Consider the following 26,189-nt stretch of genomic DNA (forward strand, 5'->3'; position numbering starts at 1 on the left):
AGACTGGTGGTTTCAAGAGAGTAGGAATGGAAGGAGCTTGCTCAGTTCCTAATCCGGCCAGATGACCTGCACAGGTGGCTCCCGTGTCCCTGCAAGGACTGAGTCCCATTCCCATCTAGGGGAAATCAGGGGGGCCACCTGCACTGATCAACTGGAAAGGGCTGGACCAGTAGCATGAACTTGCCACAATGTTTGGAAGCAGCATAGGGTTTATTTATTCCGTGTGAAGGGCAGTGGTCTTCCACCTCAGGCCAAACCAGCCTTCCTTCCTCTGGATCAAACTGCCACAAACCGGATCTTTCATGGCTCGTGCCCGTCAGAAAGCCACAGATCCAGCCCCTTCCTCAGCATCAGGCCAGATGTGGGTTAATCGCCCTTGCTAATGTCATACATGCCCAATTCTATTTGCGGTGGCACTTCCACTGTTTGTTTCTGGTACTAGCCCTGTTTCCCTCTCAGGCATTTCCATTCATAAACAGACTGAGGAGTGTTTTATTGTTTGGTTAATTAAGAACTCCCCGCTTCTTATAAGACATTGTAAGAGGCTGTTTTATCCCTGCCTGGCTTATTAAGCAGTCTAATTCCCCTGTCTTGTTAACAAAAGTGTTTTTAGTTTTAAACTTAATCTTGGTTTGCAATGATCCTTGCATTTAGCCTGCCAGCTTATAGGGGGAAATAGGGGTATTTGTTTAAAAGAGGTCATTTGTAGATAGTTGAGAAATTAAAGGTGGCTTGCTCTAGTGGTAATTAACTGTACATTAAATCATTAACCTCTCATGATTTCAAATCCATCTCACAGAACTTGTTTTATTTTTGCAAGCAGTGTTGCTTTTAGAAGAGTGTCAGAGGACGAACATTTTTTTTTTAATTCCCTTGGTACTCATGTTATCAGAGCCAATAATATTTTATGGGAAGCATCAGCACTGGGAAGATAACTGTGGTCTGTTCTTCAGACTCTTGGCTGTATGATCTCCTTATAAAAAGGAAATCCTTTGTTTCCTGGCAGACTGCTTTTCTTTAAGGGGAAGTGGAAATACACATTCTTTGCCTGAAGCGTTTTTAATTCAGTAGCAATAAAATAATTTCATATAGTGTCTAGTGTAGTAACTGGATAATTCTGAGAGTAAGCCACAGCACACTCTGCATTCTTGTAATTAGTTAGGAAACAGTCAGTGAAAGTTAGTGTTTCCAGTTACTACCTCTTCCAAGTCAGAGCCACACTTGAAAGATTTGACCAAAAAGCCCTACAGTCATTTAGACACCTTAGTGGGGTAATATGTATAGTGGTTAAACCAGGGCCTGGGATATGGTTACATAGATTCTAGTCTCGAGTCTCCCCCTGTACCCTGGTGCCTCAATTTACTCATCTGTAAAATAGGACTAATGATCCTAAATCATTGTTTCGTGCTGACAGGTATCAATCTATGACCAGATTATGGATTTCCTCAGATTTATTCCTTATTGTATGAAAGTCTTCTCTACTGTTTTACTCGCTGGTTTGACTGCAGACGTGCAGAATTAAAAATGTGTTGTGACACATTAGCTAAGTCAGACAGTTTTGAACACACCCAGAGCAAAATCCTGCCTGTTTTGGTTTGCGTTGTGATGTAAATACACACACACTTTCATCAGTTTTCAAAGTTCACTGTAGCAGCCTTTATGGTTCCCCCCAAATGACACCTAAACCTCTCACTTGCTAAGATGTAAACAATCATGTAATTCACCTTGGTCAAAACAGTGAGTTTCTTTGAGGGGTCGGGGAGTTTCACTGAGAAATTGACTTCGACAAAAAAATTGTGAGACTCAAAATCTGGTAAAATTCAGCCAGCTCTACCTGTGAGCTATAGGAGCCAAACCAAACATCTCACCCAGCCCCATTCCTCTCCATGGGAAGTCTGTGTGGGTTTCATAGGGTCACATGGTTTATTTTGGAGGGAAAAGAGAAGTCGTTTCTTCTCCCACAGGAAGCTAAGCATGCAGGCGAACAGCACTGCGGCCAGGGGGGTGGCACCTCTTTATTCCAGCCATGAATTTGGAAGCTGCATCCCAGAGTGTGTTTTTGCATCCATGTGATGTTTGTCTCAGCCCTCCAGTGGGTTAGCGGTTTTGGAGAACATACCGAAGCGGAGAGGTTGATACAAGAAATGAGGCTAGAATGGCAGCCCGCTGCGTTGCTGAGGCAGTGCCCTGCAAATATTGGCTTCACCTCAACGAGAATCTGCTGAATAAATCCAGCAGGTGCCTCCTGAAGCAGCGTGCCCTGGATTCCTGGGGGGATGGATAAGAGTGGAACCGAGAACGTACTCGCCCCCCCCCAAAAAAAAGTTGGTGTAAATCACTAACTGCCGGGCTGGGCAATGGATCCAATCCTGCAAAGAGCTAGGCCACTCCGCTCAGCATTTCCTCAAAGACCAGGGCCAGAATGCTTTTTTTCCTCCTGCAGAGGGGAAGGGGCAATTGAATTCTTCTTACGCAGGCACTGATCCTACTAAGGTTCTCTCCCAGGAGCAGCCCTTGCTTAGGAAAAAAATCAGTCATTTGCAAAGTCCTGTTTGCTCCCATTGTTAAGAGCTGCTCCCACGATCAGGGATTTGTGGGAACAGCCCTCAGAGGAGTCACAAAGCCACGTATAGAACTTGAACCTGCAAGCTCTTGCTCACACACAGTAACCTCTATGCAAGCCAGGAACCGTCAGGAGTATCTGCATGAATAAGGGGGTTTAGCATGGCACCCCATCATGTCTAGTAAAACACCTACACACACCGTTCTGAAGAAAAGTCCCTGGTTCTGTTGGAAACGGATAAGAGAGACTAGGAGGCAGGATTGAAGAGGAAGGTTGTTTTTAGAAAAAAGGGATATGAATGGGGACCCTCAATACTTAAGTACAGGGCTGTTCAAGACAGCCCTGCTTCCAAAGCTTGTACTGATGCATAGTAATTCCTATTTAAAACAAACCAAGTTTGCTTTGGTTGCATCTTTGCATTGGTGTCACTATGGCATCATGAAAAATGGATTTTTACAGAACTCTTTAGTAAGGGGTCAGACTCACCCCTGCGGCACCTCCTGCTGGTCATCTGGGGAATCAGCTCAATCCAGCCTGGAGCACCCTCTGCAGGCCAGTGATCCACCTTGTCGTTTGCCCTGGCCCCCCATTTCCCTCCCAGGATCCCAGTGCCCCTTGCTCTGGGTGCTGCCCCCTGGCAGTACCCACACATGCTGGGTCTCCCCTCCCAGGGTAACCCCCACCCACTAACCCCACCTCACCTCAGAATAAGGCTACTGCCAGTCACCATCTAGCCCCACTCTCTGGGGCAGACTGCAGTATCAGCCACTCATCACAGGCAAGGTTGGGTTTGGACCTGCTGCCTTGGCCTACACCTGGGTTGCCCTCTGCAACCCCCAGTACCCCTTGGCCTCCTACTAGGCCATAGCCTGGGGCTTTCCAAGCCCGAGCTCCCCAGCCTTTCCCCAGCCCTGCTCCACCCAGATATCCTATCTCAGCTCCCTGCATCCAGGCCCTTCTACCTCTGAGTACAGAGAAAGACTACTGAGTTTCTGGCTGCCCTGGCCTTTATAGGGCCAGCTGGGTCTGTTTGGGGCGTGGCCACAGCTGAGGCTGTTTCCCCAATCAGCCCAGCTTTCCCTGCCCCAGGCTTCTCCCAGGGCTATTTCAGGCCCTTCCAGGCAGGAGCGGGTGTCTACCCGCTACATAAGGGTTTCCACCAGCTAAGGCATTTAAGATCAGCTTGGATAAAACACTACAGAACATAGGCCATTGCATTGGTGGGGGGAAAGAGGAACAGACCCGATGACATAAAAGGCTCTTAGCTTCTGCTTTCAGTCTTTACACACTTCCAATTTTATAAAATAGTTTCAGATAGTTGCATGAATGAGACTGTGTATTTGGAAGAAACAAGAGGGAACAAGGCATGCTCCGACTACTGCAATATCCATCATTAATAAAAAAAACTACACTGTTGTAGCCTAGCAAATAACTACACAAATGCCTTTTAAACAAACAGATATCAACCACCAATTCTAGCCTTCACCATCCTAGTACTTCAGCTAATAGGTCTGCTGTACACTTCTGCTCCCTGCCTTAATAGGTATCTCTTCACTTAAAAATAGCCAGGTATTTAGCAGGGTAATAAACACACGTGGACATTTAGCTGGGTGGGTTTTATACAGTGCTATTTATTGTCTCTTTCTCCCACCCCCACCCTGCAATCGCTATCTCAGCTGCTTGTGTGGTTGACACCTGTGGCTTGTTAACCATGTGGCAGAGTGCTAGGGGCAAACACAACTGTCTACATTGCCATTTCATTTGTGGTTTTTCTCCTAATCTTTGCATAACTCCTACAACAGATGTTCTTGCAGCGCGATCACCTTTAAAATCTCTTTTAGTGTCTCCCACGTGCACTAAATACAAATTCAGAAGACCAAGTATCAAAATGGTTATTAATCCTCTTAGTCATGACTACTGCTACTAGGCCAATGTATAAAGACCCCCCCCCCCCCCCCCCCCCCTCCGTGCCACGTCCCCCCCCCCCCCGCCCCCCAGGCAGGATCAGGCCTCTTTGTCCTGAACTCCGAACAAACGCACGGATAGAGCTAGCCCCTGAATTTTGAGCAAGGAACTGTGAGGTGACATACCAAGGGGGCGGAGGTTTGCTCACGCCTAGTGGAAGGGATCAGTGCTGGAGGAGGCATCTAAACAGATGGGAGGGCTTTTAAAAGGGAAACAAGCTGTTCTTTCCTTTGATGACTCACATTTGGTTTGGATACCAGGCAAATGTTCCCATTTAGCGGAGGGAGGTCAGATGTTCAAACCCTGGCCCCAACTCTTTCTCTAGCTTTGTCACGTTCTCAGCCTGCTGAAGCCTTCTGCTGCGCTGCAATGGTTGTCTTAAACACACGCAGGAGACTTACTCTTCAGATGAAGTGACTTTTCTTATTGATGGAACCCTCTGTTCTTTCCCCCTTCTCTATACCAACTGCTCATTGTGCTGGGTTGTAAAGGGTGTGGGCGACTGGGCGTGGACCCCTTTGCTAACTTTTGTGGGAGGAAAAAGCAGTGGTATGACTTCCCTGTGGTGTCTAACGATTCCAGCAGTTCCTTACAACAAACGAGTGAGCTGGGCACTTATGAAAATCAGACCATGCATTTCTACTTCCAATGGATTTGTGTAGCTGCACGTACTTCGCAGAAATCATCCAGGTATTTGCCCTTTGCCCCTTGGGGCTTATGGATTCTAATTTGAGAGTCTCTTCTGTATACCACAATCTTCCCAATTCTGGCATAAAGGCCCAGGTCAATGGGAGGTAGGCACCTAAATACCTTTGTGGATCTAGGCCAAAATCAACTTAACCATCCTTTCTGATGACTGTATGAGAACTAAACTTAATGATCTGTAGCATGACTATCCAAAACTATTTTGCAGACTCTTGAAATGCTGCACATGAGGTGTCGGGCTCTTTGTACGATGTTCATAAACAAGCATTTTTGTTGTCTGAGTGACTGTAGCTCCAAACCATAACTCTGTCTCTTATTGATCACTATGAGCTTTACATAAATCACAAGCCACCCGTTAAGGTGACCATGTGAGAATTGACTGCCACAGTTAACGATGTCTGGTCACAGACATTGGTTATTGCTTTCATCCATTTGTGTTCTGAATCAAATCTAAGTAGCAAAAAAAAAAAAAAGGGGGATGATGCCTAAAAGGTAGGCTTAGCAGAATTCAGGGTTTTTTAGATATAATTTTGAGGGATGATATACATTTTTAAGCACTTTAAAAATTTGATTTAAATTTTCAGTTGCAGTCAGACAATTATTACTTAATGACAGTTGATTGAGATTCAAAAAGTGAAAGGTTTATAACTCCCAAAACATAAATTGTCAACCTCACATATCAAAACACGCCACGTAAATATCTTAAAACCAAACTCTAAGTTCTCAAAGAGCATTTTTCTTACTTTGCCTCGCTGTAACTTTTGATTATTAATGGCTGGAAATATTCTTTAGCGGCTTTGTGTGTGTATGGGGTGAAATGGACATTTACCCATTAAAAATGGCATCCTTCCAAGCCTCCTAACTGGCCATAACAATACAATCCTCGCATTTAATCTACTGCATTAATAATGAAACGGGGACATGACTTTCTTTGAGTCAGTTTAGTGTCTGTGGCATGTGCCTGACTTATCCTTCCATGCATCTGTTCATAAGGGGCCCATTGTGCCAGTAGCTTAGAGACCCAGGGGCGGGCATGAAGCGATGGCCACACACCATCTCTTGGAAGTTCAGCAGGTGTCTCCCCATGTCCTGCCCCCTGCCCTTGGGAAGTTCTGTGCTCTTCCCAGAGTTAAAGAAAGGACCTTTCCCCCTTGGAGCTGAACGGCAGCGTGTTCCCTTCTGGACTGTGCACCACCACAATCAATCGCTGCTTCTTCCCCCCCCCCCTCCCTTCAGTCTCCTTGGCTCTCCCCCTCCCTTCCCGTCTGCAGCAGCGAAGGAGGCTCATGCATTAGAAATGCACACGCTGACATCACTGCAGCCATCAGTGCAAGGACAGCTTCATCAGCCTGCCTGGGAGGGAGGCGGCGAAGGAGGAGGGCTGGTCCCCAGCTCTTCCTGTGACCACTGACGCCGATTCCTCTGCAGGGGGAGAGGAGAAAACACACAACCCAACCCAACAACCCCACCCCGGCAGCAGCGTCCCCTGCCCGGTTGCCTTTGCCTGCTTGCACCGGGGCCCCACCGTTCCTGCATGACTGTCACCAAGGTAAGCGCAGCCCTGCGCCGCCAGCTGGGGCGGCTCTCGCCCGGGGCGCGGGGCGGCTCCCTGCGCTGCAGTGGGGACCCGGCTGCCGGCTGGCCCAGCAAGGGCACCGGGGAGGGGGGGGGTCGTTAGTCCAGCCCCAAGGAGCCGCTTTGCACCCGCACCCCTCAATTGCTGCCTCGCCTAATGAGCTTCAGTGCATGCTGCATTTTTAACCCTTGGAGAGCTGGCAGCCAGGGAGCTGGGGGGACCAGCCAGCAAGTGTGAAAAATCGGGATGGGGGGGGGGGGGTAATAGGAGCCTATATAAGAAAAAGACCCAAAAATCAGGACTGTCCCTATAAAATCGGGACATCTGGTCAGGGGGTGGCTCACTTGCTTCCCCGCAGCGAAGACCCTCACCTGGGCTTGGCTCCCGCGTCCCTTCCTGGCTGAAGGACGGGGATGAGAGATCACTGGAGAGGCTTTTGGCAAGCTACAACAACCCCTTGTGGGGCAACTCTGCCTGCCCCACCCCTGCAGAGCTCACCCCAGGAGCCAGTCCTGGCCAAGCAGATCTCCTTGGCAGGCCCCTCACCGGTATCTACAGGTGGCCACCAGGTTGTTTGCGGGGAAGCAAACCTCAGTAGTGGGGGAGCTGAAACGGGACATTGTAAATCACTGTTTAATCAAGAGACCCTGTGCGATGTCATGGGCTCGCTCGCTGCACCCATCTCTGCAGGAAAAAGCAAACCTGCTCTAATGGAAAAGAGCAGGGAAGTGCCATGGGCTGGAAGTTAATATCTTTAATGTAAAGCTTTACAATCTTCTATTTATCTGAGGTCCTTTCGGATCTCTCTTTGGTCATAAAGTGGGGTCTCTGGTTTCCCACATTACTGTTCTAACGGGGACCAGTGTGGCTTTCTTGGCATTTTAGTTTCATATCTATAGTGACAGTACCTGCGGTGCCTAATACTAGGGATCCAAGTACTTTTATTTCCCATTCACCTTGGTCCTTGGGTCTGGGATTGAGGAAATAAATATAATTTAGTTTTCGTAGGGAGGATTCAGGTGAAAAGATCTAGTTGGTGCGGTTGCTTTGTGTCAAATCAGCATTTGTGTCTAGCGTTGTCAGCACAGGTAGCCTTGCTCCGCTAAGGCCATGACTCGACAAGTGAGCAGCCGTGCATCACACCCGTTAGCGGGCCAAACACCTGCTTGGCCCAACTGCACCAGGTCACTCCTTGACTTTGATCTGTAGAGTTAGCTGAGCTGATGCACGAATGTCAAAAGAAACAGAAATCCTGTGCGGTGAAAAGTCTTAGCAGCTACCCAAAAGCCAGAATAATCAGTTGTAGAAGGGAGATGGCCTTTAATCGTTGGGGAGGAAGGAAGTATACTAGTAAGTGTAGAGGCATGTTAAAGTGGTTGCCTCTACAGAGGATTGCCAGTTGGAATCATACTACAGGGTTTTGCTACATGTTTTGTTCCATGGTACTGGTTTGTGCTCCATTAATAAAAAAGCTGTAATATAGCGAAATTGTTCAGGGCAATCCCGTGACTGGAAAATCAGGATACAGTTAATGCAAAGACTTACACTCAGTAGGTACAAATGCACAACTGGGCTTCTGGTAAGGAGGTGGGGAATAACTGCTACTTCAGGCTGCATTAACTTGAGCTTTGAGCGACCGAACTACGTTTGACGAGCCAAAGACTCTAGAGAGTAAGGAGGCAACAGGCACACAGTTCAGATCAACATTTGTTTAACAGCTGAGGAATGAACTGACTTCTTTATGGTGTGTGGGCAGGTGTCAGAGGCCAAGCGAAGCTGTTGCCCTTTGTTCCATTGATGCGACGCAGGTTAGTGGAGCGTGGCTTTGAATTAATGAAAGGCAGGGGTAGTGACCAAACTTCCTACGGCTGCTGGTTTTCTGCATACGGAGCAGAAGCAAATGGGAATGAAAGATGGGGTGACTCCTATGTGGGTGACAGCCTTGCCTGGGGTTCAGTGAGGTCTTATTGTTATACTGCCAGAATGCTGCTTGCTACTTTTCACGCAGAATGTCCTTGGCCTTTCTGTTCAGAGAGATGGCATTGCTGATGGATTTTATTTCTACAGCATAAAGGTATTTGGAGACATACAGAGCTCCCGGCCCCAAAAGTTTACACTCTAAATCGAAGACTAAACACAACTCCCAGTATTGACATGGGCCTAGATGCACTAGGTTGGACAAGCCACGTCACTTTCTCCTAACCTAACAGGAGAGTGATCTGCTGAGAACCAACTATTCTTCCAAACGCTGAACAGTGGTGCCAATGCTTGCATGAGTTTCTTGTGAGTCTCTCAGTATATACTGTGATTCTTAACGTCTCTGCTCCTGGAGTCGGATGAATGTGTCAGCATCTTAACTTTCATTTGGAACAACAAAAGTATATTTCTAGCCCTTGTGGCTGTAGAGAAAAGCTTGAAAATATGAACCTGTAAGTTAAGAAAAAGAACTCCACATTTATTTCTGAAATAAATAAATTTTTAAGCCAAGAAGTTGTTTTTATGGGGGCTCGAATAATGTCTTTTGAATGCTTGGAGTTGGCAAAACAGATTCAATCACAACTGAGTGGAGTGAAGGCCTGGATGGTGCACGTTCCTCAGAATTACAGAGAACAAAACTTCCAGGCCCATAGATAGAGCACTCCTTTATTTATTTCTATTGAAATAAATGGTAAACTAGAAGTCAAAGTAAAATACTAATATGATACAGCAGCCCTTGGGGTGCTTTAAATAAAGCATGTTCCATATTTGATTTTTGTTGTTGTTGTTGTTTTCCCTTTCCATATCTTGTGTCCCTATAACATGAAGGGTTATAACTCAAAGGAAAATTCCCAACTAAAGCCCTGAACCTGCTGTCAGATTTACACATGGGACTTTCCATGCAGATCCCAGTGCAGGAACTCAGTGCTTGAAGCTGCTACACTTGTTCCATGCTAAGGCACATTCAGCCTTTCCGATATCCAAGTGCACCTTCTGCAGGGTAAGAAGCTGGGCAACATTTTTCAGCTGAAATTTTTCCCCCCGCCAAACTATGCAGACTTGGGTTGACCAAGACATTTTGTGTCTTTTTATTGACTTTTGCCATATTGGTTTGGCTTAAAAAAATTCTAAAAAACAGTAAATGTTTTCTTCTGACATTTTCAAAATAAAATATCTTGCTTTTCCCCCCAATTAAAATACATTCACAATTTACTTCAATTCTACTTAAAAAAAATAATTAAAGAATATTTTTTTAAAAAAAGCTCAAAACCAAAACATTGTTTGAATTAGTTTGAATTAGTTTTCAACTTTTCAGCTTGCCAGATTTTTTTAAGTTAATTCTCTGTCCCCCTATCCCGACCCCAACAATTTATTTTCAGAACCGCAGTTGAACCAAAAAAAATTAATTATTTGCCAAGCTCTAGCAAGGAGTTGGATTTCATCCATGCTGTGTGCCATGAATGCAATATTGGTGAGTATCAATACAGCGCAGTGCACATTACTGAGCCAGTCCAGGGAGAACTAGCATAGTGGCACGATGCATGATGAGACTTCATGTGTTTGTTTTTAAAAGCACTTGCTTTTTATAAAAAAAAAAAAAAAACCAACCCCCATCCAACACACAAAGACTAAGCTAGCAACCATACAGGAAATCCTCTGTAAACACATCCTCTTCTCTCTCTCTATGGATGAGTGTTGCCTTCTAACAAAGATACGAAGTATGTAACCGCCACTATAGCACATGACCATGTGCTGTAAGGATTCTTCTAGATACCTGTTATGCTTCTTGTAGGAAAGAAATGTGATGGCAGAGTGAATGGTGGTGGTGGCTTCTCTCAAAGGAGATCAGCACTTGGATCTAAGCTGTCAGGCGTTAGTAGGGGCCTGTCCCCCTGGAAAAGGTTTGGGATGTTTTCCTTACCACTGCAAAGTGGTGTGTTCAGTCAGACGTGGAAAGGAGGGGCTGTTCTCACAGAACAGCGTGCCCTTTGGACAATTCGAGTGGTGTTGATTACTTCCGAAGGGAGTCACTTCCAATCTGTCTGCTGTGATGCAAGGACTCGGGGTGGGTGTTCGTGAATGGCAGTTAAGTCAGGGCTGAGAAGGCTCCTGAGAGTATCTTGGACATGGGTGGGGGGAATAAGTCCTGAAAAATAACTCCTATACATTCTTAAGCACTGAGCTCCTCTGTTACTATAGGTCTGTCAGGTATTCAGCATAGGGATGGGCATGCTGCCCTCTTGTCAGTCAGACACAGAGTGCCTTCACTCCAAGTCAGAAGGCGAAATCCTTCTCTTAAAGTTGGGAAGTGTACCATGGGGCCTCAAAATTGTGACGCAGGATCTCCTTGCCACAAGCATTGAGCCCCACATTTTCAAACGTGAGTGCCTAAACCTAGGCACCTACCTCAACGCTGCCTGAGAGGTTGAGTCCTCACAACCCTCAGTGACAGAAGAGTGTCATTTGGTGAATTCCCCTAACTTCAGTGGTTGCTGTGGGTGTTCATCAGCTTTAAAAATCAGGCCACTTTTAATATGGTGCCTACATGTGGACCAATGGGTCAAATTTTCAAAGGCCTTAGGCACCTAGATACCTTTGAAAATCTGACCCTAAGTGCCTAACTTCAGCATCCTTTTGAAAATGTAGACCAGAGTTTCCAAAATACAGCTGAAGATTGGCAGAGGCCCTGGAGGTTTTTCGCCTTCCTCCGCAGCATGGGGCAGGGGTCGCTTGCTGGAGGATTCACTGCAACTTGAAGTCTTTAAATCATGATTTGGGGACTTCAACAGCTGAGTCAAGGGAGAGAATTATTCCAGGAGTGGGTGGGTCAGATTTTGTGGCCTGCATCATGCGGGAGGTCAGACTAGATGATCATAATGGTCCCTTCTGACCTTAAAGTCTATGAGTCTATGAGCTGAAGAACTTACTGTCTCAGAGCTTGTGGGAGTTTTGGTGTATTGTGGTGTTTGTTAAATCTTAAGACCAAATACTGAAAGGCTCTTAGATGTGTTAGACTAGCATGAAATGCTTTTGTTATGGTGCAGGTCTGTGTGTGTGTGCGTGTCTGTGAAATACCTGAAACAACCTGGACGTCGGCCTTGTCTGAAACAGCCCTCTGTCCTTCTCACAAAAAAGAGCCAAATGGCCCATAACAAATTCAAATAAATGCATTCTCACAGCTTGAGCCCTCATCAGGTATGCCGACTTTCTGGCCAAGGAGAACTTGGTCAAATTATAACCAGGGAAGGGAAGAACTGACTCAAATGTAGAGAGAACCCAAGAACCACACCCAACGATCTACCCCAAACTCCAAGTAAACCTTTCTGGGGGCTTGGAAAACCTTCCATCTCTCTCCCACCTCCATTATTTTTCTGCCCACTTAACACCATAGTGAAAATTCCAGCTGAAAATGTTCGGCTGGTTCCAACTGGCAATGAGTCTTTGGAACACAGAATTATTGTCCTAGTGGTTCCTGTTTCTCCAATAGAAGCCACCAGACACCAGCAGAAATCAAGAGAGATCAGCTAAGGGATTCTAATGCAAACTACTATTTAACCTAGGGATGAGTCTCAGTCCTCCTGGCTCCAGCCAGACCAGGAAGATGACTTGCAAATATATCAATAGCACGGCTTTGCTTATGCTATTCTTCAGCTCAGTTCTGGAAACTCAAGGGGTTGGTAAAAGTTTTAGACCTAAATCTCTGAACTTTTGATGTTTGCCCATCACTCGTGTGTGAATTTTAGACGCCTGTTTCAGAAGGGCTCATAACTTCATGAGTGTTTCATAGAAACTCAGACTGACCAGTAATCATTGCCTTTGGGGGATGTTGCCTGATGCCACAGCAGTAAGATTAGATAAAGGAAAATTTGGTGCAAATTAAAGCATGGTGTACAAATTCTTCCCTGGAGTAACCCCATGGAGGGCTGATGATACTACACAATCTTATAAATTGGGTTTGAGTACTGTTATCTTTAAGACTTTGCACTTAGCCTGCTCTATATTTTTCCAAAGTCTGTTATAAATATTAACTTATCAACTTTATCAAAATGATGCTTCACTAGCCTCTAAAGAAGACTAAACAGACTGCTGGGTAAAGGATTCCTCCCTGAATTTTTAACTTGGAGGGTCCCATCAGCTGCATTTGTAGTGGAAGGAGCTTCCCTCACTTCCAATACCAATTGACAGTTGCACTTTGTAAAAGAACGTAATCTTTTAAAAAAAGCAATTAAAGTAAGGACTTTAATCCGGCCTGGTCTATTACCATTGCTTTGAAGTTTAAGGTCTGAATATTAAACATTAAAACAAGTCATTAACATAAATGTCCATATCTTCATTTGAACAGTAAAAACTGTCTTCCCCACCTCCCTAATACGTTTATCCATTTTACAACACACACGGGTCTGTGACAGCAGAATTACAGACTGACAAAATCAATGGGGTCAGTCTATACAGTTACTCTTTGCACACAGGCCAAGCCTACCTGGATTCAGCAGCGCAGAGAAGCATGCGGCTCACTAATCCCAGGAAGGAGGTTATGTCCAGGGTGGAGGTTACGCTCAGCTTGGTGAGGGAGAGATATGATGAATCCTCCACAGCCAAACCATTGTGCACCAAGGAGCAGGCAGAAAAATTATTCCTCTTACACTGGTTCAAGACTAAGAGGCATATGCACCAAGCCATGTTGTCCAGTTATACATGTATGTATCACAAGTGCCACCTGTGCGGTCTCCTAACCATTATTCTGACCAAATCTTCCCTTGTGTGGAATTGGCCAGTTCTCCAAGATAATGCCTTGGAAGAGTGAGCACGTGGCTGACTGCTGGTCAGTCTATGTTAATTCGGGAAGTATCTTTCAAATATATGGGGTAGGTGAAGCCATCCTTATCTTCAGTCTTCAGCTGCTTACCTAGGAACAAAATAGTAGCTTTGCATCAAAAATGGAACTGCCCCTTGCAATCTTTCCCTAGTGAACTTATGTACATCCAGAAGATCTCATCTATATGGGACTTCATCTTGACAGATAAAGAGAAACTGAATACTGAACTAAAAATTAGTGGTTGCTTAGATGCAGGTGATTAGGACTTGATTATATTGGTTGTGTGCAAGCAGAATAAAGTCCAAACCACTAGTTGGTGCTTTAAAAGGGCCAATTTCACAAAGCTGAAAACAATTGAGCCAAATAAGGTGGGAGAAAGAACTTTAATACACAAAGTGAACAACTGGGAACTGTTTAAAAACATTTTTAAATGTTCCAAAATTAAAAAAAATCTTATAAAAGGAAGAAAGAAGAAGTAAAAAAAAAAAAAGGTTTTTTTTTTGGGGGGGGGGGGCGAGTGAAAGCAGCTATAAATAATTTTTTTTATAATATATAAAACACAAATGGAAAAAAGAAGACGTTAATAGCAATGAATATAAATTACAAGCTAGGAATTGTAGAAGACTGATAAGGGAAGCAAAAAGACACAAGGAGTGATCAATGGCCAGAAAAGTTAAGTACAGTAAGAAGGAGTTTAAGTACATGGAGAACAATGGGAATCCTAACAATAGTATTGGTCCATTACTAGATGAAAATTGTAGAATTGTCAGTAATGCAGAAAAAGAAGCATTCAATGAATCACTTCTGAATTTGGGGAGAAAGGCTGATAATGTATTCGTAGAAGATGACGATAATGAAATACTGTCAGAATGAAAAGTAACTCAGTAGGATGTTTAGTAGCTGCTAAATTAGACATTTTTTAAATCAGCAGGTCTGTTTAACCTGTATCCAAGGATCCTACAAGAGCTGGCCGAGGTGCTCTCTGGACAATTAATATTGATTTTTCAATAAGTCTTGGAACCCTGGGGAAGTTCCAGAGGATTGGAAGGAAGCTAGTATACTACTATTTTAAAAACATAAACAGGATGACCCCTGTCACTAGAGGCCTGTCAGTCTGACATTGAACCCCAGGCAAAATAATGGAATAATTGATATGGGATTTGATTAATAAAGAATTGAAGAAGGGTAATACAATTAATGCAAAAAAACATGGATTTATGGAAAACAGACCCTGTCAAACTAACTTGATATTTCTTATGAGATTACACATTTGATTGATAATGGTAATAGCGTTGATGTAATATATTTAGACTTCTATAAGGCTTTTGACTTGGTACCATCTAAGATTTGTATTTAAGAAAATAAAACATTACAAATTTAACATGCATTAAACACTGGCCAGCTGATAGGTCTCAAAATTAATTTTAAATAAGAATCATCATCTATTTTAGTAACTCTTTATTTTGTGTTAACCCAAAGGAGTCAAACATGCCAAGTAAAAGATATGAGAAAATAACTTGCTGTAGTCTAATATGATCAAATAGTAATTACAATGGAACCCACTTATGAACTGAGATACAATTATGTTATTCTGGTGGTAGGAACAGGACTCTCTAAAAGAGAATTATACTGTAGTTTGTAATCTACTTCAATGCAGTTTTAGAGTGACTGGGGCAAATTATGGTCTTATGGAAAAAGTGATACAGGATTCAATTAGTGATCATAAAGGATAGGAACATAATTAATGCCAGTCAACCTGGTTTTATGGAAAATAGGTTTTGTCAAATAAATTGATTCTGGTCTTTGTTTGATAAAGGTAACCGTAGACTTTTGAAAGATGTTTTGACTTAGTACTCTGAGACATTCTGATTATTGATAGTGTATAGTGCTTTTATTTTAAAGCACACTCTGAATAGGTCACAAATTGGCTAACTGACAGATGTCAGAATAGTTGTCCATGGAGAATCCTCATCAAATGGAGGGTTTTTTTGTTGTTGTCTAACTCTTTATTAAGGCAAAGTTATAATAAAACATTAACATGCTAAATCATACATTGCTTGTTCTGGATCAGTTTATACTCCCAAATCCTGACTAAAGATTCTGACTTGCTGGGTGGAGAACCCACCTCCTCTGAATATGCTAGAAAGGGTAACCACATTTCTAAATAACTGTCCTCTTTTTGGTGCAACTCTTGTGTACCTACTTGGTGTGAAAACTTTTCCATTACAAGAATGGTCCATATTTTACTATACCACAATTCCATAGGAGGAAAGGGTCACATTTTTCCAGTATGTGTAATACAGAGTCTAAGTGCTAACAATGAAAAATAAACTAATTTGTTTTTCTGTTTAAAATGCCGATCCTTTACTAGAGCATTGATGAGCAGCTCAGGGGATTTCTAGGAAGCTGGCATTTTGTCAAAGATGGTTCTCTTTAATAATTTCCTCACAATTTTTGCATTTTCCCATGAATCTTAAATCTCATTCCCCTGCAGTATACTATTAACCTATTTAGTTAAAATAGGTACCAAAACTGACTTGAGAATTCTACAATATTCCCCAGGAAACCCCTCAGCACCTGGACTTATATTGGATTTTAAATTCTTAAATACCTTTTCAACTTCCTTTGCAGCAATTTGCCTATCAAGAGCTGCCATGGCATCCTCTGAAAGCTGAGGCAGTTTCATACTTCTCAAATATTTATTTACGAGTTTGGGATTTAGATGTTCTGAGCCTACAAAATATGGAAAATATGGAAAAAATGGAAAAAATTAGCAAAGGTTTCAGAGATCTGTCTGATGCCAGTTACTAAATCTCACTTTTTATTTCTAATCAGAGTGATGCTTGTCTTATCCTATTTCTTTTTTAACTTTCTGGCTAAAAGCCTATTGGCTCTATTGCCCCGTCCATAATATTTTTGTTTACTATAGGTAAGTGTTTGCTCAGCTTTACCTGTTTGTAACAAGTTAATCTTTCCTCTTCCCTCAATTATTTTCTCACACACACTTTTAGATCCCGTAGGTTTGTCTACCTGTCAAAGCAGGAAGTTCTTTAACCAAACTGTCTTCTTCAAGGAGTTCTCACTTTTTCAAGATCTGATGCTTTATTTATGAGGTTCCCCCTCATTACCACCTGTCCATAATCCCAGAGAACACTTTTACTGATCACTTCCTTCTAAATGTTTCTGGAAATTTTCTTCCAGCTCTTGAATTCTAAGAGGATCGTACAACAAAGCTCTATTCAAGGGCGGGCTCTTTTGTTTTTTCCAATGAGTCCCAATCTTCTGATCTAACATATGTAGGGGCATGGTCAAACCAAGTTATAAACACCAAGACTAGTTTTTTTTTTACCAAACTAGACAAGGTCCTAGAAACAAAAAATAATATAAATTCTGAATAAGATCCAGGAGTAGCAGAATATGTATATCCCCTGACATCCGGATTCATCTCCCGCCAGATGTCCACTAGATGCTCATTTTCTAAGTGATGCAACAAATTTGCCCTTGCTCCTCCCAAATGCCTTCTGTGTACATTCGATCAATCCAAAGAAGGATTAAGCACCTCGTTAAATCATCCCTGGAATATCCCCTTCCCTAACAGCTCCTAAATCCCTAAAAAAACCGATTTAAAAAAAACCAAACTTGCCCTTGATTGGGAGCATATACATTGGCAAAGGTGAGACATTTACCTTTCAAGGACCCCTTAATTAAAATGTATCTGCCCCCTGATCTGAGTTGTGCTGAAACAATAAAGAGACGCGTTTAGCAAAGAGTATTGTGAGCCCTCTTCAATTAGATTGCTCTAGTAAGACACGTGGTAGCTGTGTCCAAGAAGTCATCAAGTATTTGTCACTTTTCTTCAAGTGTGTTTCCTGTAAATAAATCTTACGAGGAAAATCCTCTGTGAGCTGAATACCCTTTTCCTTTTTGTTGGGTTGCTCATCCCCTTTAGTTAATGGTCATGACATTAACAAACTCACCCATGGGTACCATGTCTGCTCTCACCCTTTCTTGAAAGCAGCAAGACCTCCCCAGCCAGATGCCAGGTCTCCATTACAGTTGTGCCTCTTCCTTAAATCAGATGGTTGGGAAAGAGTTCCCATCACACACACACAGTCATTTTAGAACTCCCACATCTACTGCTTTTCCTCTTTTAACACCTATATTGTACCGGATACTGAGTCTGATTTACTGTACATTCTTAAATGGAGCCCCAGCACTTAATAGAATCCTTTCTTTTAAAGCATGTAACAATATTCAACATCTGTTCCGTTCTCTTATCCCCGTGTCCCTCCCTATGCTTCCCCTCACTGTCCCCTGCTCTCCTTTCGCTGTGGGAACTGGGCTTTCCTTACGTCCGCCAGGGCGTCTTAGTTCCCTGTGGGAGGTGATAGAGATAAACAACCCCTGCTGGAAGTTTTATATATAAACTAAACTTCCCCATTTCACAATGCTTTTGATAGTCATTATGGAAGGGTCATGATGGAAAATTTAAAAAATAAATGAATTGAAAGACTGTATAATAATTTCACAATGTTAGATAGTATAAGATGTTTGATAAGATTCGATAAGGCTTGGTTCTTAAATATATTATAATTATACAATATATGTTGCATTTGCATATATTATAGTTAGATTCTCCTCTATATTGTCTGGATAAGAATCAGTGGTGGTTCAGATCTCTCCCTTGTTTCCCTCAGTATTTTATTTGTCTTGATAGTGTAGACAGACTATAGTAGTTAAGTATCAGGGGGTAGCCGTGTTAGTCTGTATCCACAAAAACAACGAGGGGTCCGGTGGCACCTTAAAGACTAACAGATTTATTTGGGCATAAGCTTTTGTGGGTAAAAAAACCCCACTTCTTCAGATGCATCTGAATAGTAGCATATATAGTAGTTAGTAGCAGCAGGGAGGTGACTTTCCCCTAGGTCTGCTGCATTGGTGAGACCGATACTGCAATATTGCATCCACTTCTGGTGTCAACATTTTAAAAAGGATGTTGGAAAATTGGAGAGGGTGCAGAAAAGAGCCACAACCGTGATTCAAGGACTAGAGGCAATGCCTGTTTAGCTTATAAAAAATAAAAATAAAAAACCTGAAAGGTGACTTGATTAGTGGGTAAGTACCTTCATGGGGAGAGAAACTACTGGGATCTAAGGGGAACTTTAATCTAGCAGCAAGAACCAATTGTAACCCACTACACTGGGATTACACAAGTACCCACCATAACTCCATTTTACTGCAGGACTAGTGAGCAGGTTCAGTCTGGTTTGACAGGAGAAGTCCCATCCGTGGATAACACCACAAGATAAATCTGCAAATGTCGACAGTTCTGGATGCCCATACCCTGAGTTGCTCCAGTCTGGAATAAAGATTCTGCAATGTAGTAAAGCTGGTCAGAATTAAAAAAGACAAAAACTTTGTTTACAAGAGGACAATTTGAGGGTTAAGACTCCTCAAATCTAAACGCAATCTTATTCCACAAATACAGTACTGTGGAAACAGTATCAAACATACAGATTTCTTCAGTATCAAAGTGTATCTGGGCCACAAATCCTACGCATTTAAAACGCACACCACTGCTTTGGCATTTGTCACCACACAGGCCTGAGCTGAACACATAGCAAGCACCCAGTTCTTTGAATAGGCCGCTATCCTTCTTCTTGTGGTTATCGTCTCGTGGAAATTAGTAAAAGCAGGCCTGTGAGCATCAGCCCTCAGGGTAGAGATCTTCACCTTCCCCGACAGTCCTATAAAATGTTTACCAGTCATTTGGGGGTACTCAAGACAAATCAGACTCCTGAAAGGGGTACAGTAGTCGGGGAAAGGTTGAGAGTCACTGGTCTAGCTCACCCTCTGTGCATGGAGTACTAGACTGATCCTCCTTATCACCGTTGTAACAGAAGAACCATGGATTGTTTGCAATAGATTCCTCAGCAGCTGAGGGTGTTTCCTGAAATTTCGGAGAGCTATCCTGTTTAGTTGAGTGCTGCCTCTTTGGAGTGGCAGGTCCTTCCGTTAGCTTAACTGTGGCTCCTTCAAGTTGAGTTGTACGGTTTTCCATTTTCTTTGAGTCTCCCGCAGCAGAACTTGAGCCGCGGTTAGCTTCTATGGTATGGCATGAGCTGCTAGGCTTAGACTGTTGTTTTTTTTCCCCAGCTGCATAATCCTTCTTTGCTCTCTCTTCTTCAAAGTGGTGGATTTTGTACAGAAGTTAGAGAGTCAGATATCTCAGAAATAGCAGTAGTATCCAAATGGTCCCTCAGATGGAGCTGTGTAATCAGGGACTCATCCCAACGTCTATGAATAAATTGCTTTACTGGCTGTACGTTAAGGTTTTCTTGAATGCATGTCTTCTGCTCCATTACCCTTCTCATAGCTGTTTAATCTTCCCAAATACTCAGAGGGTATTTCCATGGACTTCTGAAAGGTCTTTAGGAATTGCACATACACTTCATCACCGCTGGAAACAGGGCCATTATTCTTTCCCAGCTCTGTCAAACAAACATTGTTCTGCAGGGTAGATTTCCCTCAATTGAAAGCTTCATTGGCTGGCGGTGACAAGCTTTCTATTAACTTCCTTTGCCTTCGCTTGGAAGACAATTCAGGATCGTCTAGTAGCTGTTGTATTTCTAGCTTCCAGGTATCAAAATCTACCTCACCACTGCAGCGTTACCTGTCTGGTTAGTATTAATTGCACTGTCCTCTGGAATTGCTCCTGTTATTAACGAGTTGTCATCTTTTGGATACCTGTCATCAGACGTATTAGGGGAATTTCTCAATATAATGGGAATTACATCCCATTTACCATTCAGTTTAACCTCTTTACATTCTTTTCTTACCATTTGAGCTGCACACTTCTCACTACATTCTCAAGTTGCAGTACGGGCGAGTCTTATCTTACCCTCATTTAACATGCACGAATTCAGCTTTGCGTGGTCAGCAAAAACCAAAAAAACAAAAAGAAAAAAGAAAAATAACAATTTAAACACTGTACCTGTAGTGCGGGCGATTCCGCTCGCCATTACACTCAATGTAATTTTGACTATACGCGATTTTTGCTTTACGCGCTGACAGCAGAACATAACCCCCGGGTAAGATGAGACTCACCTGTACCTAGGGGGTAGCTTATATTCTCTTCAGTCTGGTTACTGTCTCTGAAAGCCTGGGTCAATTCCTCATTTGTAACAGTAGGATGAATCCCGCTCAATCTAACTGAGCTGTCTGGATGAAGCTGATAAAGCCAGCAAGTTCCATGGTCACAACAGTATACAATCTTCAACTGCAGGATGGTGCTGTCCCTGTTTGGGTGCCACAATTTTTAAATTTATGTAGCCTACTACACCAGTGGTTCTCAAACTTTTTTTTTCGCGGACCACTTGAAAATTGCTGAGGGTCTCAGCGGACCATTGAATGATCTTTCCAAATGTTGTTTGTACCGTTAGCTAACTATTGTAAAGTGCTTTGGATAAAAGCACTCTATAAAAAAAATTAATAATTAACATTTTTGTTCTACAAATAAAAGCACACAACTCCTATTTTAGTATCAGTAGTCTTAACTTTCTAGTGCGATGGATGTGCCCGGTCTCCCCCGCCACGGCAGCCCCCGAGCTGGGGCTGGGAAGGAGGGGGGTCTCTCCCCGGCAGCCGCAGCCATGGAGCTGGGGAAGGTCGCCACTTTCTTTGGCTGCCGCAGCCCTGCATGTCCCAAATTCCCCCCACCCTCTCTTCTCACCCCACTGCCCCCTCCCACCTACCCCTACTCCCCCCAAGGCCACCACCTCACCTTACAGGTGCGTCTTCTCCAGGGTCCAGGCACCTAATTAGTGGAGCCATGCCTGCGCGGCTCCACTAATTAGGTGGGTGGCCCTTCATTGTCTCGTACGGCCACCCAGGCGCGCACCTTAGAGGACCACCTGAATGGAGCTCGCAGACCACAGTTTGAGAACCTCTGTACTACACTTTGAGCACGCAAGTGCTCATATTAATTCCGTTTTACTGCAGGACTAGTGAGCAGGTTCAGTCTGGTTTGACAGCAGAAATCCCACCTCTGGATAACACATGATAAATATGCATATTTTGGACAGCCATATGTGCCCATACCCTGAGTTGCGTCAGTTTGGAATAAGGACACCACAATGTCATAAAGCTGCTCAGACTAAAAAACAAAAACTTTTTTTCTAATGAGAGAACAATTTGAGGATTAACTAAGACTCCTCAAATCTCCATGCACTCTTACCATCACATCCGTACAGCAAATACTACACAAACCAAAACAAACAAACAAAGTATCAAGCATACAGATTCCTTCAGTACCAAAAGGTACACAGGCCACAAACCCTATGCATTTAAAACATGCACCACTGATTTGGCATTAGTGTCACCCCACAGTCCTGAGCTGAGCAAGCAGCAAGCACCCAGTTCTCGTGGTTATCTGCTTGCTGCAATTAATAAAAAGAGGCCTGTGAGCACCAGCCCTCTGGGCAAAGATCTCCACCCTCCCTCTGGTACGTCTGTCTCCCTCTGGGTCTGCTGGAACTAACTGAAGAGTTTGGTGCCTTTTTTTCTTTATACTTGGGAGTGGAATTGCCCCCTCCACACCTTTGGAGACGTCCTACTGAGCATGCTCCAAGGGTTTGTGTCCTTTCCCCCCCGTTTTTGTTTTCCTGCTAGTCCCCACTGGAGTCAGTGGACAGCTGCTCCACTCTTCTGGGGGGAAAAAACCCAAACTAAAACCAAGCTGACCACTAGTGTTTAAAAGGAGCAGCCACTGAAGCCCGGGTTACACAAAGACCGAATGTTAAAGCCAGACAAATTCAAAGTTAGAAATAAGGCACTAATTTGAACAATGAGGGTGATTATCCATTAGAACAAACCATCAAAGGAACTGGTGGACTCTCTGTCTCTTGATAGCTTCCAATCAAGATGGGCCGCTTTCAGGAAGACATGTTTCAGCCCCACACAAGTTATTGAGCTCAATACGGGGGGTAACTGGGTGAAATTTAATGGCCTGTTAGATAGAAGGTCAGGCTAGATGGTCCCTCCTGGCTTTAAACTCAATGAAGCTTACACCTCCAAGTCCTGAGTGGCTCCAGTGGAATTCTTAAGGCCTACAAGTGTCCACTGACACCAGTATATCTCGCCCACTATTTTAACGTTTGTTTGGCTAAGTTATGCAATATTGAACATGTCAACTAACTTAGATTCTGCTTCCTGTTTTGACTGATAGAAGCAAAACATATGTTGAAGTGAACAGCCAGGTCCTCTCTCACAATGATGGTTATTTTCAAAATGGAATGGGGAATAATCATAGAATCTCAGGGTTGGAAGGGACCTTAGGAAGTCATCTAGTCCAGCCCCCTGCTCAAAGCAGGACCAATCCCCAACTAAATCATCCCAACCAGGGCTTTGTCAAGCCTGACCTTAAAAACCTCTAAGGAAGGAGATTCCATCACCACCCTAGGTAACCCATTCCAGTGCTTCACCACCCTCCTAGTGAAATAGTTTTTCCTAATATCCAACCTAAACCTCCCCCACTGCAACTTGAGACCATTGCTCCTTGTTCTGTCATCTGGTACCACTGAGAACAGTCTAGATCCATCCTCTTTGGAACCCCCTTTCAGATAGTTGAAAGCAGCTATCAAATCCCCCCTCATTCTTCTCTTCTGCAGACTAAACAATCCCAGTTCCCTCAGCCTCTCCTCATAAGTCATGTGCTCCAGCCCCCTAATCATTTTTGTTGCCCTCCGCCGGACTCTTTCCAATTTTTCCACATCCTTCTTGTAGTGTGGGGCCCAAAACTGGACACAGTACTCCAGATGAGGCCTCACCAATGCCAAATAGAGGGGAATGATGACATTCCTCGATCTGCTGGCAATGCTCCTAGCATCTTTGCAAGCAGATATATACTTGCTTTTATTTTCTGGGGAGAGAAGTCAGTCGGTATCACCAGTGTTAGCAATGCTGGTAGCTGTTGTTGAACCATCTCTGGATTATGACAGGGCACCAGCGTGGACAGCGCACCAGATAGACTGGTATTTTTACCAACATGATATCTAACCCTGCTCTGAGTAGGTGTTGTCAACGCTACTGCTTAGGACTCCAGGCACCTGCTGGCATTTGTTTATGTTAGCACCAGTGGAGCTGCAACAGGGGACTCTTCTCCAGTAAAAAGGTTACTATAGATTAGGGTTGCCATATTTAAACAGTGAAAAAGGAGGACACTCCACTGGGGCCCCGGCCCCGCCCCAACTCCGCCCCTTCCCCGCCCCCATTCCAACCCCTTCCACAAAGTCCCCGCCCCAACTCCGCCCCCTCCCCTGAGCACCCCACATTCCCCCTCCTCCCTCCCGCCCCCCGGGCTCCGGCTGCTGCTGTGCTGGGGAAATTGCTTCGGCCCCTGCCGCGGTGGAGAGCGGCGGGAGCTGGGAAAGTTGGAGCCCGGGGAGGAGGCGGCTGCGCATTCGGATGCCGCCGCCGCCTCCGTGCCCCGGCAGATCGGGGGAGTTGTTAGTTTTGGCTTTGCTGCAGCCACTCGCACTCGAGGTCCCCTTCCCCTGCCTCCCTATTTTCCCGGACATGTTCGGCTTTTTGGAAATTCCTCCCAGATGGGGATTTGAGGACCAAAAAGCCGGACATGTCTGGGAAAATCCGGACGTATGGTAACCCTACTATAGATGGAACCAAAGTCTCTGTTTTAAGAGTGGGCCCATTTGGTTTGTATGTGCTGCCTGGTTCTGTTAACTGAATTCTGGCACTGCCGTTGGCTGTTCTGTGGGATTGCTGAAGAGTTTATAACTGCTCTTGAATGAATTGCTTTGGCTGTTTGTTCATAAATTGTGCAAAGTGGGTTGCTAGTATTGGGACTGGAAACTACAGATACTAGGCACTTTAGTTTTTTGACTAACTGTTTTGCAGCATATGACCTGCTGAGATCATATGAAGGGACATGTTGTTCCCAAAGAAAGGAGGGAATCAGATTTCTTTACTAAGCAGAATTATAAAGATGAAAATCAGAGCTTCTCTTTCAACAGAGAATAAAATACAAAATCAAACCCCTTCTCCTAACAGGTAGGAGCACCCACCACTCTCTGCTTCTCTGAAGTGCTCACAATCTTGCAGGATCAGGCCCTGAGAAATTGCTGTGAATCAAAAAAAAAAAACAAAATGGAAATGCTGCATTTCCAAATGTGTTTGTCAAAAGTGATTTATCTTGCTTATCTTTTTTTTTTTTTAATGGATTTTGTTTCTGAGTCAGTAGCATTAGTTCTATGCTTTAATATTCTAGTTTTGTAGGCAGAAGGCTCTCTATCTGTAATGTGTACAATACAGAATGCAACAGAAGGTGGGATTTTGGGTGGGGTGGGGGGGTTTAAAGAAAAATCTTTCCAAGTGAATAATAGTTCATTTCATTATGCAGTTAGAGAATCTGAAATAGTAGAATTATGGATTCCTGTCTTTCTAGTCAGTGTGTAATTACTGAAATCTGGCAGAAGGCAGAATCTACGTGATGGAGCCAGCTGCTCATTCCCCCACAAATCTGTGAATCGGATCTTTCACTTACTGGAAACGCACTAGGAGCCTGCTTGGTTCCAAGAAATCTTTTACTCCTTTGTTCCTCACAAAACCATTAGAAAGCTTTTTTCAATGCAGCTTTCAATCAACAAGAACAAAAATGTTCAATAGCGGGTTAGAATTCTGTCTACAGACCCTTGATTGCAATTGTGAAAGTCTTGTGTAAGCTCTTCCCAGGGAGAAACATTGATGGAGAGATGAGTCTCAAAGTCTGGGGGCTCAGTGTGTTGGAGCAGGACTTGCTAAGGTGGCTGGCTACTCCTCCTTCAGGCCCTCATGGGCCATGAGATTAAAATACAAATTAGAGATCAAGACAGGCACCAAACTTCAGACTTACACCCCACTGAAAGGAGGGGCATGGGTTTGGATCAGGACACCCAGAGCTGCATCTAGTCTGCTGGTTCTGGACCTAGACTGCAGACCAAGTTGGGTAAACAATATTTTCTGGTACCAACAGAAATCTCTCAGGGACTGCTAGTGAGAATCTGGACCCAGACAAGGCAGCGTCATTGTGGGCAGCCATGGCTTGGATGTAGCAGGTCTGTGACCTCTATTGACCTCTAATTCTACTGCATGAAAACTTGACCCAGTTCCTTTGACACAAGGAATTTAGAAAACGCAGGTCTGTTGGAAGACTGTGTTCTCTCCAGGAAGAGCAGTAAGCGGGCTGTGCTGTTCAGAGTCCCTCAGACTCCCGCACTAGAGGGAAATCTCCATCCCAACCCGTATGCTCGGCAGAGATGGATAATGGGGCAGCCAAATTCCACAGTTCCCTTTTAAGCAAAACACTCCGCCAGCTTCCAGGCCTCATAGCAGCCAATGTGACACAGGTCCAGTAGTGTGCACTGCCAGTACAGGTGGGAAAGCCATTGCCAGAGCGAAGCCGTGGAAAAGCTTGTGTGCTTTCATCACCACTGGCAGCAGCTTGCCTGCTGTCGCTTGTCCTACCTGACTGTGCTAATAGGAAAACGGCTCCGATCACCACTGCTGTGCTAGGATTGAGACAGCGCAGGAAT

The 26,189-nt window shown here is 44.0% G+C and overlaps 1 protein-coding gene across 1 annotated transcript in view; it reads left to right on the forward strand.

Annotated features, from left to right (window-relative positions):
* The first annotated feature begins 6,536 nt into the window (after positions 1–6,536).
* CORO2B (coronin 2B) overlaps positions 6,537–26,189 on the forward strand; it is a 101,026-nt gene continuing 81,373 nt past the window's right edge. The window contains exon 1 of the mRNA XM_029910757.1: positions 6,537–6,782. Coding sequence (XP_029766617.1) covers positions 6,768–6,782 — 15 coding nt within the window. The 5' untranslated portion in view covers positions 6,537–6,767. The remainder of the gene's footprint in view (positions 6,783–26,189) is intronic.

The sequence above is a fragment of the Terrapene carolina genome, unplaced genomic scaffold (assembly GCF_002925995.2).
Source record: "Terrapene carolina triunguis isolate 2854851 unplaced genomic scaffold, T_m_triunguis-2.0 Scaffold67, whole genome shotgun sequence".
Classification (NCBI taxonomy): Eukaryota; Metazoa; Chordata; order Testudines; family Emydidae; genus Terrapene; species Terrapene triunguis.